Source organism: Pipistrellus hanaki (assembly GCF_964339955.1).
Source record: "Pipistrellus hanaki genome assembly, chromosome: 5".
Classification (NCBI taxonomy): domain Eukaryota; kingdom Metazoa; phylum Chordata; class Mammalia; order Chiroptera; family Vespertilionidae; genus Pipistrellus; species Pipistrellus hanaki.
The window spans coordinates 88,927,097-88,942,805 of record NC_140507.1 but is presented as its reverse complement, the minus strand read 5'-3'; the positions used below and the strand labels follow the sequence as shown (position 1 = coordinate 88,942,805).

The following is a 15,709-nucleotide window of genomic DNA, read 5'->3' as shown; positions in this document are numbered from 1 at the left end:
CTCTGAACAAAATGGAATGAAGCTAGAAATCAATCACAGAGAGAAAACTGGAAAACAGCACACTAGATGGATAGGTCAAGGAATAAATAAAAAAGGAAATTTTAAAATACTTTGAGATGAATGAAAACAAAAACACACCATACCAAAATCTATGAGATGCAGCGAAAGTAGTTTTCAGAGAGAAGTTTATAGTTGTAAATGCCTACATTAAAAAAGAAGAAAGATCTCAAATAGATAACCTAACTTTATACCTTAAGGCACATGTGTCAAACACAAGGCCCGCGGGCCAAATCCAGCCCGCCAGGCCTTGCAATGTGGCCCGCACCGCACTGTCATCACTGCACTCCGCTGTCAGTTTATGACATTGTCAGTTTATGACTGTTCAGTAAACCATTCGGCCCGTGATTTAGGCTGGATTTTAGATTTTGGCCCCTTCTCTGATTGAGTTCGACATCCCTACCTTAAGGAAACTAGACAAAGAAGAGTAGGCTAAACCTAAAGTTAGCACAAAGGAGGAAATAATAAAGATTTTAGTGGAAATAAGTAGAATAGAGAATAGAAAAATAATACAGAGCATCAACAAAACCAACAGTTGGCTTTTTGAAAAAATGAATAAAATCGACAGCTTCACCTAGACCAGTGGTCGGCAAACTCATTAGTCAACAGAGTGGCAAACCGCGGCTCTGGAGCCGCAGTTTGCCGACCACTGACCTAGACTAAGAAAGAAAAAACAAATATTTGACAGAAATACAAAGGTTTATAAGAGTAACTATGAACAATTGTATGCCAATAAATTAGATAACCTGTATGAAGTTAACAAACTCATAGAAACAAACTACCAAAACTGATTCAAGAAGAAAATAGAAAATCCAAGTTCTATGGTTTTACTTTCCCCTCTAAACAGATAGTTTTCAAAGTATTTCCAGAGGCCCAAGTGTTTACACATATCTGGAGTGGATGGGGATGATGATATGGGAGTGCTTTGAGGCCCCCAGGTCCTGTTTAAACCACACAGCTCTATTTAGAGTTGACCCTCGAACAACTGGTTTGAACTGTGTGGGTCCACTTAGGTTGTTTTCTCTCAATAAATATACAATCAGTCCTCCGTATCCCTAGGTCACATCCACTGATTCAACCAACTGCCCATCAAAAAACGGTATTTTTGATCCACAGTGGGGAATCCATGGATGCAGAGAGCCAACTGTATACATTGTTCTATGCCATTTTATATAAGGGACTTAAGCATTGGAAGATTTTGGTATCCGGGGGGTGTCCTGGAACTAATCCTCTGGATACTGAGGGGTCACTGCAGTTAAATTTTGGTGTGGTTAAAAATCAGATGCAGATTTTTGTTGTTAATCTTCACATGAGGATATTGTTTAGAGAGAGAAGAAGGGAAGAAGGGAGGAGAGAAACAGCGATGTGGGAGAGACACATCAGTTGTTTACCTCTTGCATATGGGGATAAAAGGAGATTAAACCTGCACCCCAGGTATGTGCCCTTGACTGGGAATCAAACCTATGATCTTTTGATGCGAGAGCTGATGCTCTAATCACCAAGCAACACCGGCCAGGGCTATATGCAGTTTTTTTACTGCATCAGCGGGGAAGGGGAGTTTCCACCCTAACCCCTGTGTTATTCAAAGGTCAACTATATTTTCATTTGCTTTCTGTTGCGGGGTATGAAAGATTCCGCACAGAATTTCTTAAAGAGTTGAATACCCTTCGATTTGACCTTGATAATCCTGTGAAGAAGAATCTGGTAAGGTGGAGGCATCAGGACTCGGGCTGAGTGAGGGGGGCAGTGCCTGGCTGGGGCTGCTTTGAGGGAGGACATGTCCAATCGTGGCAGCCAGAGGGAGCTGCTGTTTCTGACAAAAGTCCTGCCCGGTGGCGGGGCAGGCCTTCACTGTGGCCCTGCAGGAGGAAAAGGGCTGGTCCCACTCTTAGCCTGGCTCCTGTTTGATTGGTTATTAAGGGTCCCCTATAAGTCCATATGAATTTTAGGATCTGCTTTTCCATTTCTGCATAAAAGGTAATTGGTATTCTGATAAGGATTTCATTGAATCAATCTATAGGTCACTTGGGAGTATTACCATCTTTTAAAAAATGTGTTTTTATTGATTTGAGAGAGAGGAAGTGTGTGTGTGTGTGTGTGTGTGTGTGTGTGTGTGTGTACAGAGAGAGAAGAAGAAATATGGATTGGGTGCCTCAAACCCACAATCTGGGTATGAATCCTGACCTAGAATCAAACTGGTGCATGGGACAATGCTCAACCAACCGAGCCACAGCAGCCAGGGCAGTATAGCCGTCTTACCAATGTTAAGTCTTCCAATCTATGAACATGGATTGTCTTTCCATTTATTTAGCTTTTTTTGAATTCTTTTCAGCAATGCTTTATAATTTTTAGCCTATAAGTTTTACATATCCTTAGTTAACATTTATTACTATGTACTGTATTATTGGTTTTTTATTTTTTGTTTTTAACTTAATTTATTTTTTTTCATCACCATTTATCCCAGCTATACCCTCTTCCACCTCCTCCCTTCCATTCACCACACCATTGTCCATGACCTTGAGTGCTATCTCTTTCTTTTTTCTTTTTTACTCAGACTCCTCCGCCTCCAACAAGTCCACCACCACTAGCGCTGTCTGCCTGTTCTCTGAGTCTGTCTCTATTTCGCTTGGTAGTTCAGTTCAATAAATTCCATATATGAGTGAAATCATCGGGTACTTGTTTTTCTTAGACTTCCTTATTTCACTTAGCATAGTGTTCTCCAGGTCCATCCATGCTTGTTGCAAAGGGTAAAATTTTCTTCCTTTTTACAGAAGAATGGTATTTCATTGTATAAATGTACCACAGCTTTTGTATTCACTCATCTCCTGATGGACACTTGGGCTGCTTCCAAATCTCGGCTGTTGCAAATATCACTGCAGTGAACATAGGGAGACATATATATTTTTTTGAATTAGTGTTTCAGGTTTCTTTGGATAAATTCCCAGGTGAAATCGCTGAGTCATAAGGCAGTTCCATGTTAATTTTTTGAGGTAACTCCATACTGCTTCCCACAGTGGCAGCACCAGCCTGCATTCCCACCAACACTGCAAAGAGTTCATTTTTCTCCACATCCTCACCAACACTTGTTTGTTGATTTATTGATGATAACCATTCTCACAGGTATGAGGTGATATCTATTGTGGTTTTGATTTGCATTTATCTGTTGATTAGTGAGCATCTTTTCATATGTCTATTGGCCATCTGTAAGTCCTCTTTGGAGAAGTGTCTATTCATGTCCTTTGCCCATTTTTTAATTGGATTGTTTGAGGGGTTTTTTGTGTTGTGTTTTATATCTTTATGAATTTTGGACATTAACCCCTTATCAGAGGTATCATTCAGTGAATTGTCTTTTGATTTCATTGATGATTTCCTTTGCTGTACAAAAACTCTTTAGTTTGTTGAGTCCCATTTTTTAATTTTTAATTGTTTCTCTGGTCTGAGGAGATATATGAGAAAATACTGCTACAAGAAATGTCCGAGATTTTACTGCCTATGTTTTCTTCTAGGATTTTTATGAGTTTCTTCTTGTGTGAAGTGTAAGGCGGTGGTCTAGTTTCATTTTTTTTGGTATGTATCTGTCCAGTTTTCCCCACACCATTTATTGAAGAGACTGTCTTTGCATGTTTTTGCCTCCTTTGTCAAATATTAACGGACTGTAAAGGGGTGGGTTTATTTCTGGGTTTTCTAGACTGTTCCATTGGTCTATATGTTTATGCAGGTACCATGCTGTTTTGATTACTGTGTCCTTTTTATTTATTTCTATAAGGAAGGTAGTTATGTTCCCACTTTGATTTCTAATCTTAGTTATTTTTTTCTCTCTCTTTTAGGTCCCTGTTTTCTGTCTTCTCAGTATTCATCAGTTGCTACTATAACCCCTTTGTTAGAAAAATAAAAATGACTACTCAACTTGGCATATAGTAGACTCAATAAACATTTCCTGAATTATTTCTCACTGGTGTAGGGCTGGAAAAGAACTGGGAAGGCGACTTCCCTATAGCTCTCCAGGGAAGAGAGTCTGTTGGTTTTTGAATTTTTTTTTTTTTTGCCTAAGCTGATGGCTCTCCAGTGCATCTTCCACATGACCTTGGCAGAGCCATAGCATAGACCTTATCCATTGGCTAAATCCTTCAGCAGCTCCCCAGTGTCCTCAATAAAGGTCACCCTTCTTAGTTCCCATGTGAGGCCCTGGGTAACCTGTCCCCGCTCCATCTTTCAGTATCCCACCTCAGCCATCCTGCAGGTCCCTTGGTCACCCTGAGCTGAGCTGGCCTCTCACTGACACCTGCATGTCTTTCAGGTCTTCAGTGATTGTTTCTTTCAGAGACCTGGGGAGCTGCCCTTTGTACCCCACAGCCTGTGTAAGTATAGACATTCCTCTAGAACACGGATCATGCAGTCTTGCAACATCCTATGAATATTGCCCCCCTCCCACCACTACCACACACACACACACACAACACTGGTTTCAAGCCCCATTGGGAAGCAGTGCATCTATTGTCTGCCTGTGTGTCTGGTTCTCTCCACATCACTTGGTATCTGTTTTAAAATATAGGTTTTATTATGATGCAAGTTTGGTGAAGTCAACCTATCAGGAGATGGTTGCCCTTAAAAAGACATTTTGCTTCTCTGGCCAGTGTGGCTCAGTTGTTTGAGTGTCGTCCCATGCACCAAAAAGTCACTAGTTCAATTCTAGGTCAAGACACATTTCTGGGCTGCAGGCTTGATCCCTGGTAGGGGGCATGCAGGAGGCAGCCGGTCAATAATTCTCTGTCATCATGTTTCTCTCTCCCTCTCCTTCCTCTATGGAATCAATAAAAATATATTTTAAAAAATAATAAAAAACACTTTCAGTGGCAGGTATGGTTCAGTTGGTTGAGCATTGTCTCTCATACTGAAAGGATCACCAATTGATTCCTGGTTGGGGCACATGCCCAGGTTGTGGGCTCATGGTGCGTACAGGAGGCAGTATATTGATGTTTCTCTCTCATATTAAAGGGTCTCCCTCCATCTCCCTCTCTCTAAAATTAATAAAACTATATTTTAAAAAACAGTCTTAATAAAAATATAAAAAAGAAACAACAAAAAATTATGAGCTGATCATTATCTGTGGCTAGAACTGCACTGTCCAATAAGGTGAACACCAGCCACATGTGGCTATTGGCACTGGAAATGAGTGGAGGTGGACCACAAACCAGGTCTATATATATATATATATATATATATATAGACCTGGTTTGTGGTCTATAAATCTCTCTCTCTCTCTCTCTCTCTATATATATATATATATATATATATATATATATATATACACACACAGAGAGGAAGGGAGAGGGATAAAGAGTTAGAAACATTGATGAGAGAGAATCATCGATCAGCTGCCTCTTGCACACCCCCTACTGGGGATATGCCCGCAACCAAGGTACATGCCCTTGACTGGAATCGAACTCGGGTCCCTTCAGTCCCCAAGCCGACACTCTATCCATTGAGCCAAACCGGTTTCGGCCACAAACCATGTTTTGAAGACTTTACTATGCAAAAAGGAAAATATCTCATTAGTCATTTTTAATTGGCTACATGTTGAAATAATACAGGGGTGGGCAAAGTAGGTTAATAATAAATAAATACAAGAAAAACTGTCGCGTACTCACAACTATAGCCTACTTTTACCCACACCTGTATTATCATTTCAACATGATAGATAGGGTTAAACAAAATAATTATTAAAAAATTTTTAAAGATTTTTAAAAATTGAGTTTTAGGGAGAGAGGAAGCGGGAGGGAGGCGGGCAAGGGGGGAAAGAGAAACATTGATGCCAGAATGAAATATTGATCAGCTGCCTCCTGCACACCCTCCATGGAGGATGAAGCCCGCAACTCAGGCATGTGCCCTGACCTGGAATCAAATCGGCAACCTTTAAGTGCAGAGACAATGCCGGACCAACTTGAGCCATATTGGCCAGGGCTACATTATTAAAATTTTTTAAAGACATGTTTAATACAGCACTCCATAGTATGTATATGTGGAATGAAGCAGTCAGACCTAAGCTTGGAATCTGGACTCCACTTACTTGGTCAGGTAACTTCACCTCGCTGGGCTCAGTTGATTATTTTTTCCTTGTAACATGGGGATAAATAGTAATCCTCTAGGGTTATTGTTAATTCAATCCACTCTCTTTAAAGAAAAGCGCTCGGTGGGACCGGCGGGGGCACCTCCCTCCAACGTAAAATGTGCATCCTGGCTGTGATTCCCGCCCCCATGGCCACGGCTTGTTGGGCTCCAGATCCAGGATCCTGCCCTTGGCCCTAGGGTGTTTCTCTTTGAATTTCTATAGTTTCCCCACTCCTACCAGGTCTAAAGTGGGTCTGTTTTTCTTCTCCTTTCCTTTCCTCCGCTCCCTGCCAATTACACAAAATAAAAGCTGGCCCAGTCTCTCAATCTGCAGCCAGCTCCCAATTACGCCTGGAAAGAAAAGAAAAGTAAAGAAAAAAGAGCAGCTCATCCCTAGCCATCTCCCTATTACTCAGGATTAGAGGCAGTAATTCTAACCTCACAGCATCTTGCTTCATTTTTTTTTTTTTTTAAAAAAAACACATATTTTTATTGATTTCAGAGGAAAGGAGAGGGAGAGAGAGAGAAACATCAATGATGAGAGAGAATTTATTGATCGGCTGCCTCCTGCATGTTCCCTACTAGTGATCGAGCCCACAACTTGGGCATGTGCCCTTTACTGGGTTTGAACCCGGGACCTTTCATTCTGCAGGCCAATGCTCTACCCACTGAGCCAAACTAGCTGGGGCTCTTGCTTTGTTGTTTTGCTGCTTATATTGTCTGCTCTACACCATCTGTCTTTTTCACTGCTTGACCCAGCACCCAGCTCAGTGCCTGGCTTATAGAAAGTGCTGCTTGCTAAGTGAAGAATGAATGAGATAGCAAGTGGCCCCAACACAGGTGTCCAGTGAGGATCAGTGACATCCTTGCCAACTTTCATGTTAGGGACATACCTGCTTCCTTACTGCCGTCACCCCAAGCTGGTATGTCAGAGGTATCCAGAAGAACTGTGTGGAAGGAGTGAATGGAGCTTAGCAGTGTCTAAGGATAGGATAGGACCCTCTCCTCAGGGCCCACCAGTCTCCCTTTTTGAAGTCACCCCTCCCCAGCCCCAGCCTCACCTGGCCCCCACAAATCAGTAAGAGCAGGAGAAGCATAAGAAGTGAGGCCAAGGCCGAGACCAATGCCCGCAGCCTGAGTTCCCTCACCCTGGCCATCAGTGTGCTGCCCTCTGATGCAAAGTGGCTGGTTAGCCTGGGGGTGGAAGCCCCTCCAAGCTGCACTAGGAGAAGGGACCAGGGCCAACCATATTGGGCACACACTGACACAACCCATAAACCAAGTCCCTGAAAGTCCGGTCAGAGGCTGGCAAGACACCTTCCCCTCCCTCCTCCCACCCTTCCTCTAGTTGCTTGGCAACCACTGTGGATCTGGGCCAGAGCAAGAGGCAACAGGGCATGACAGGAGTCCAGGCCCAGCAGACAGGAGCTGCATTATGGGGAGTAGAGAGAAGGGTCCCTAGCTGCTTCTCTTGGTGGCCACCTGAACTGGTGGGACCTTGAGGCGCCAGAGGTTCAGGAAAACTGTAGGTAGCTCCTGGGGATGATGGGGGTTTAATATGCAAAAGCAACTGCAGAAGGACTCCCCCTTCAGCTGGTGGTACTTCTCCAGTATCTGTCCTGATGATCCTTAGGCCTCTGCTCAATGGCCCTCTGCCGTTAGGGAAGGGATTGTCCCCCGTTCCTTCACAGTTTTAAGAAAAGTTAATTTGCCTGGCCAAAAAGAGGCAAGTGCCAGGCCTCCTTGACCCTCCATCACCTCCTCTATAAAGTGGGCCAACGTTGAGCACCTGCGAAGACCCTCAAGCAGAGAAGTAAGAAATAGCCTGCAGAGGAGTCCACTCCAAAGGGAGCCGTTGGCATTTCCCCTCACAGACCCACTGCCCACCAGCTCCACAGTGGCCGCCTGTGTATACCCACCAGGGCTTTTCACAGGGGCCGTGCCCACCTCCCTGTACTGCAGCCGCTGCCCTGCAGGCCCTGGGGTGTAATCAGCCCCGGAGTTTGGCTCAGCTCCAGGCTTCCATTGTCAGGACTGGTGACAGAGCTGGTGACCCGGAAGCAGGAGGATGCTTCTGTCGCCGCAGCTGCACTCATTTCACACGTGATGAGAAAGACGAGGCAGCTGTGCAAACGGAAGAGGCCTCTCCTCCCGGTGCAGCCTTGACCTGAATACGCGGTCCTCCTCACACCGTAGCTGTGGTCCTTGGAACTGGGGGTTTTCACTCAGGGCTTCGGAACATCTTGTCTCCTGCCCAGACACCAGGGTCCGGAGCCAAGTCCAAGAACGCGCACAGCCCGGTCTGACAGGCGCTCCGGGTCCTCAGCTTCCCCGCCCTCCTGCTCCGGCGGCGCTGGAGCAAACGGTGGGCGGGAGGAGGGACTCGCTCGCCCGGGACCGGGCTGAGTCTGGATAACCTACACGTCTTGGCCGCAGCCCACGGGCGGGGAAGGAGGGGCAGCGGGCCCGAGGCTGGCCCGGGGTCGCCACGCCGCGTCCCCACGCCCGCAGCCACGCGGAGCCGCGGGGGGCCCAGCCTCCCCCTCCCTCTCCCCTCCCCCCGCCCCCGGGGACCTCAGCGGAGGCGGGGCGGGGCGGGGCAGGAGGCTCCGCCCTCAGGTGTAAGCCCCCACCAGCCGGCTTCCACTCAGTGCAGGGCCCAGGTGGAGCAGGAGAAATGAAAAAGGGGTGCGTGCAGGCTGTTATCAACACCGAGTTGTCTACAGCTAAGAATGCCGGGAACGAAAAGTTGCAAGCAGCCAGGCCTGTGTGGCTCCGCGGTTGAGCATCCACTCATGCACCAAGAGACCACGGGTTTGGTTCCCTGACAGGGCACATGCCCTGATTGCGGGTTCCATCCCTGGCAGGGGGCATGCAGGAGGCAGCCACTTCATGTTTCTCTCTCATGTTGATGTTTCCCATTGCTGTTTCTATTTATCTCCCCTTCTCTAAAATCAATAAAAACATTTTTTAAAAAGTTAAAAGCAGCCCTGGCTGGTTTGGCTCAGTGGATAGAGCGTGGGCCTGCAGACTGAAGGGCCCTAGGTTTGATTCCGGTCAAGGGCATGTTCCTGGGTTGCGGGCACATCCCCAGTCGGGGGGGGGGGGGGGGTTGCAGGAAGCAGCTGATCGATGTTTCTCTTTCATAGATGTTTCTAACTCTCTATCCCTCTCCCTTCCTCTCTGTAAAAAAAAAAAAAATAAATAAATAAATAAAATATATTTGAAAAAAAACTTAAAAGCAATCAGTTGTGAGTGATCTGAAGAGCTCCCTTTCCCCCACCTGCACCCCATCTTCCCTCCCCCACCCGCACCCCTATTTCAGCTGGGCATAGGGCCCAGGGAAAGAAGAGACGCCTACTTGTGTGGCGTTTATTCCTGGTGGTGTGGCTACGTGGGGCTCCTGACTTTTCTTCCCAAACCAGAACATGTATTTGTTTTGTTGTAGTTAATACTTTTATTGAGATTATTTTCAAGACTATTCCATAAAATTCACATATGTATATTGCACCCATTGCAAGTGGGCCATTCTGTAGTGTTTACTGTATTCTCAGCTTCGCTGGATGCTCATCACTATCTAATTTCAGAACAAACAAAAAACACACCACCAATAACCCTTTTGCAGTCACTCAGTCTCCCCTCCTAAAATGGCAATCACTCATTTTACTTTCTGTTTCTATCGGTTTGCCTGTTCTCAACACCAGGTCATTTCTGTGACTAGGTCATCCCTCTGTGTGGAAGGAGAGAAAAGCCACGTGAAGTCAGGGCCCCAACGGAACAGGTGGCTTGGGAGAGGGGAGCAGAGGTAAAGTCTCTTCTGGGCTCTAGGCAGCCTGACACCCAGATGTTTGACAGGAGAGGGGACAGGAGGAGAAGGAGGGTCCTTCAGGGAGAAAGCAGGGTGCTGGCTGAGAGGCCTGGGATAGGGAAGGAAGTCGTGGGGGGTCACGGGGTAGCCAGCCTTCAAGTGGCCCGGCAGGGCTGGGCTGTCCATCTGCATGCACTTTCAGCCTTATTGCCAAGGGAGCCAAACCCTTGTCGGTTCCGCATCTGAGTAGTCGTTGAGGGAGTCATTGTTTCCTGATTTGGGGCCTTTTCCCAGTTGCCCCTGACTCCCTCCACATGTATCCTGACCTTGGGGAGAGGAGCTAGAAGGAGAAACGGGAGAAGAGAGGAGGGCGGGGCAGGAGGGAGATACCGGAGGTGGAGCGGGAGGACAGGTGAGGAGGGTGGAGGAGGGCGGGCGGTGGCAGGGTGGGGCTCCATCTATAAAGTGAGAAAGCCCGCTGGCTAGTGGGTAGGAGAGCTCGGCACACACTCCAAGAGGCTGCAGGAGCCCCATAAGCGTCGGTGAGTGTCCCCCGCTGCACTGAGACCAGCAGCTGATCTCCTGGGAGCCACTGGGCCCCATCCTCTGCTGCCTGCCTTCCTTGCATTGAGATGGGAGGGAGGTGTTCCCAGTGCATGCTACTGTCCATTTGGGGTCCTCCTTACACCCCTCCCACCTTCCCTGTAACTCCTCAAGGATCAGAAGGAAGAAAAATCTGCACCATGAACCTGTGGCTCCTGGCCTGCCTGGTGACCTGCTTCATAGACACCTGGACCCCAGCTGTCCAAGCTCAAGGTACTGTCTGGGGCCATACCTACTCTCCTCCCCTCAGATTTCCCCTACCCATCCATCCTTCTGTCTCCCCTTCCCATTTGCCTATCCCTCCTCCAAAAGCCTGAGCTGATTTCCACCCTCAGATTCTCTGACTGACAGCTCCCCCGTCCCCGGGCATGCAGACACTCCTGGCATCTGTGCAGCTCTTGGGGCTGCAGAATCCCGGTGGTGCCTCCACCAAAGCCCACGACCCAAGTCTTTCCTGCAGGGACTCAGTCAGCCAGGGGGTGTGGGAAGCAGAGGGAAGCAGAGGGTGGCTCCCAGCAGTGGCCTAGCCCCTTATCACCAGGGACACACTGCAGTGGCTTCACCTTGTAGAGCCCCAGAGACTAGCAGAAAGGGCCCCCCTCCCAGCTTCCCCCAACCCAGGCTAACTGTGGTCAGGCCGAGGGTCACTACTCAGCCTTCCTGGGCCTCAGTTTCCTCATCTGCAAAGTGGGGGCTCCCGATTCCCACTGCAGAGAGAGGGGCATGAAGATCCAATGGATTAATGCCTGCAAAACTCTTGGCCCAGTGCCTGCCAGCAGCAACAATGATTACTGTTATCATTGGGAAATAGCTTCCCTCCTCTCCCTAGATTAGGCACATGAGGGTTTTGGTGACTAAAAGCCAGTTCTGGGCATGCAAACCCCCAGGAGTGGAGCCCTGCCACTGAGTCCTCCATCCCAGTGGGCCCAGGGGAGGCTACTAAACCCCAGCAGCTGGCAGGGCAGGGTCGAGGTCCCATGGCCCCACCCGCCTGCCCCACCCACCCCTTACTAGGTCTGAGGCCCTCTCCTGTCCCCCAGCGGATTTTAGCCTTTGCCCAGAGGGGGCTGGGCTTAGTTTCCATTGCCCTGGTATCAGCAGCCCATTCCAGTAGCCTGGCAAGCCCAGGCCCTTTGATCCTGGGGGCAAAGTGGCCCCACTGAGGAACGGCTTGCCTGACACTGTGCCGATCCATTTGACGCCTCTGCCCCTTGCTCCCTGGGGCCACTCTTGCCCTCCCTTCTCCTCCTCCCTCTGGCTTCACTCTGCCAGGGCTTAGTCATGGCCACTCCAGGGGCCGATAGAGGGACAGATGCTTGAAGGCCTCTGTACCGTCTTTTGCATCAATTCATCCTTTGCTTCCACACCCCCTGGCACCTGCACCTCCTTCTCTGAGTGCCTCTGCTCCTAAATTTCCCCCTCCCTGCATAGATCAACTTCCTGGTCTCCTTGCTGGGCCAGGACATCCCCGATCGCAACACTGGGTCCAGTTCCCCTCTGTTTATCCAGACATCTAGCCCCGAGTGGGAACTCTGTATGCTTTTGTTCATCTGAAGGAAAAGTGAACAGAGACCCCCTGGGACAGAAAGGAAGTACCTGAGGTAGGCCTAGGTGGGGAAAGGCCAGTCTGGAGCAGGAACCAGGCTGTCAGGAACAGCGGGCCAGCCCACTCATTTTAGGAGGAGGGACCCAGATGGGAGTGGTGGCCTCTGACCCCTCCTCAGGGTACTGCACCTGCCCTCCTTGCCCTCTGCCCCAGAGCAGGAGTAGAAATGGCCTGGGTCTCCCATTCATTTTAAGGTCCTGGGCCCTTCCTAGCCAGGGTCTCAGGCCCTCTCCGGCTCCTGCCAGCTGTCCTCATATCAAGGACCAAAGGTGAGCTTAATGGCTTCCTTATCACCTGGGCTGTCCCTCAGCCTCCATGGGGTCCGGGACAGTCACGAGATATGTTCGAGGGTGCCTACATCGGTGTCCGTGCCTGCACACCCAGTGCAAATGCAGCCACACAGACACATAGAAAACTGAGCCTGGCCGTGGCTGTGCCACTCAATGGTTAGAGCATTGGCCTGGGCACCCATTTTCAGTCAAGGGCACATACCTGGGTTGCAGGCACATCGGGGAAAGCAACCAATGTGTCTCTCAAATTGATGCTTCTCTCTTTGCTTCCTCCCACCCTTCCTTCCTTTCTCCCTCTCTCTCTCCAAAAATCAATGAAGAAAAACACCCTCAGGTGAGGATTAACAACAAAAATAAAAATGCAGAACAGAAAAGTGAGTGTGGGGTGACTGTGATTGCAGGTGTCTTTGAGGACTGCTGTCTGAGGCACCATCACCACATTAGGAAGGACATGCTCAAGCGGGCCCACAGTTACCGGCTCCAGGATGTGAGTGGGAGCTGTAACATTCAGGCTGTGATGTGAGTGGGACAAGGGGGCTGGGGCGGGTGGGAGCTCACACCTGGCTTTGCTTCCCACTTACACATTAACCTTGCACTCCACTCCCGCTTGCACAGATTCTACTTCCCTCGCCGAGATAAGAAGGTGTGTGGGGACCCAGAGGCCAAATGGGTACAAAATTGGATTAAGTTTCTGGATCATCGGAAAAAGCATCACCAAGGCACCTCAGGAAAACCCCAAGGTTGGTGAGACCCAAGCCCAGCTGCAGGCTCCTGAGCTTCTCAACCCCCAAAGGAGGGGATTGCAGCCCAGCATGCGGACAGCTGCCCCCCCCCCCCCCAAAGAAAGCCAGTTGCTGGCTGAGAGGGAGACTGAGTGAATGGGCAACTCTTTTAGTCAAAACACTTTCAATGGCCAGTGATGGGCAAGTCAAGCGAATGGGAAACTCATCAGCTCAGATGATCAGCCAATGGCTTCAGGCTCGGCTGGATCCAGGTGCTCTAAGGGCATTGGTGAATCTATTACCCATTTCTGTTTCCATCTTTCTGGCAGGCTCGCACCCTGTTGGGAAGAAGTTGAGATTTGGAACCTACAGGGTTCAACATGGCATCAGAAGCAACGAGAGGAATGCCTCCCTCCCAACAAGAGCTAATCCAGGTAAGGACGTGGATCACGTGACCATCTCTGGGCTCATCATGATGAGGGCTCATGATGAGCCCAGGTTGGGCAGGGGACTCATCAGCAGGACCAAGGAGGGTTGGTTCTGTGTCAGCCCCACAGGTTCACATGAGAGCATCCTAGGTGTCCACAGCTGACTCAGCCCAGGAAACTTCGGCTCCATTCCACTCCCTGTCACCTGCCGTCCTCCCCAATCCTCTCCCATCTCTCCTGCAGGACCGTGAGACTGCACATTGCCAGGATCAATCAACACAAGATGGGCTGGAGTTTCTCCAATGTGACTATGGCCTTGCAGCCCCCAGTTGCTCTCTCCTCCAAGCCAACTCTCAAAGCCCAGTCCCTGAGCCTGCGTTGGTTCTCTCACCGCTGCCCCCTCCTGTCCTTAGGCAGCTGTAAGGAGGGGTCTGGCCTCATTTCAAGCCCTTTGTTTTCTCTGAGAACCAGAGCCAGCCCTGGCCAACGGTCCTGATAAGAAATCATTTGCAAATATGTTCTCCCACACAGTGGGCTTTCTTGTTGTTTTGTTGATGGTTTCTTTTGCTGTAAAAAAGCTTTTTATTTTGATGTAGTCCCATTTGTTTATTTGTGTGACCTCACTCATTTGTGGATAATAAAGAACATTATAAACTGATGAACCATAAGATAGATATAGAGATAGTATATCAACAAGTAGACTGTCAAATTACAGCTGGGAGGGGAGGAAGATCTGGGGGAGATAATAGATCAACCGAAGGACTTGTATATATGCATATAAGTGCAACCAATGGACACAAAACTCTGGGGAGGGAGGGGATATGTGGGAGGGAGGGAGGGGGTAAAAAAAAATCAATAAAATATATTAAAAAAAAAAAAAAAAGAAATCATCAAGGCACACCACCCATTTGCAGTCTTTTGTCACCGGCTCTGGGGCCACACCTGCCTCTGTCCCTCTGGGCCCTTGCAAACCTCTAGTCCATCCAGGGACACCCCTCTTGAGCTGTGCTTTAAAAAATAAACCTTTGGTGGGTCATCATTCCTGTCTCTGTCACATTTCATTATGGGCTGCCAGTCCCAACCTGTGCCAAATCCCACATGATCTCCTCTCACTCCAGAAGAGCAGACACCTCCAGCGGGCCGAGCACTGGGTTGCTAGCTACTGGACCAGGTGCATGTTCAGCTGGTGACCTTGAGCAAACCATTCACTCTCTTGCTGCCTCCTTCCTGGTTGATAAAGTGGGCTCACATGCTTGCTTTGCCCAGGCTGCTGGGTTGTCATAACCCGCTAATGGAGGAAGCCTCTGTGAGCTCTGATGGGTGCCCAGAAGCTCCTGATAGTTTGGCTGAACCAGACCCCAGTGAGGACAGAGTTCAGTGACTGCTCTGCAGAAAGAAGAAGGGGCAAATGTCAGGGTCCAGGCCACCACTCAAACTTAATGTACCCAAATGTGTTGTCCTAAGGCAGCCAACCTGGAGTCACCTTAGTAAGTTGTTTGTCCTCCCTGAGCTTCAGTTTTTCAATCTGCAAAATGATTGAAAGGATGAGGATAGCAGTCCCTGTTCCATGAGGCTGTAGTAACAAATGGGTCAATAATTGGAAAGTACTTAGAATGGTGTCTGATATGTAGTATGTGGTATGGAAATGTGAGCCATTTTCATCAATATTAAAAAATATATATATTCTTATTGATTTCAGAGAGGAAGGGAGAAAGAGAGAGATAGAAACATCAATGATGAGAGAGAATCATTGGTAGGCTGCCCGGCCATGTGCCCTGACTGGGAATCAAAACCCAACCTCCTGGCCGGGACTGGTTTGGCTCAATGGATAGAGCGTCGGCTTGGGGACTGAAGGGTCCCGGGTTCGATTCCGGTCAAGGGCGTGTACCTTGGTTGCGGGCATATCCCCCGTGGGGGGTGTGCAAGAGGCAGCTGATCGATGATTCTCTCTCATCGATGTTTCTGACTCTCTATCTCTCTCCCTTCCTCTCTGTATAAAATCAATAAAATATATATATAAAAAAAAAACAAAAACAAACAAACAAAAAAAACCAACCTCCTGGTTCATGCGTTGATGCTCAACCATG

The 15,709-nt window shown here is 48.5% G+C and overlaps 1 protein-coding gene across 2 annotated transcripts in view; it reads left to right on the top strand.

Moving 5' to 3' along the window:
• CCL25 (C-C motif chemokine ligand 25) overlaps nucleotides 1-14,268 on the top strand; it is a 38,466-nt gene extending 24,198 nt beyond the window's left edge. The window contains exons 3-7 of one of the 2 annotated variants that reach the window (XM_084884861.1): nucleotides 10,691-10,789; nucleotides 12,874-12,991; nucleotides 13,088-13,212; nucleotides 13,524-13,628; nucleotides 13,866-14,268. In XM_084884861.1, the coding sequence (XP_084740987.1) occupies nucleotides 10,691-10,789; nucleotides 12,874-12,991; nucleotides 13,088-13,212; nucleotides 13,524-13,628; nucleotides 13,866-13,873 (455 nt within the window). In that variant the 3' untranslated portion in view covers nucleotides 13,874-14,268. The remainder of the gene's footprint in view (nucleotides 1-10,690; nucleotides 10,790-12,873; nucleotides 12,992-13,087; nucleotides 13,213-13,523; nucleotides 13,629-13,865) is intronic. The other variant, XM_084884860.1, reaches the window with a different exon arrangement.
• The last annotated feature ends 1,441 nt before the right edge of the window (nucleotides 14,269-15,709 follow it).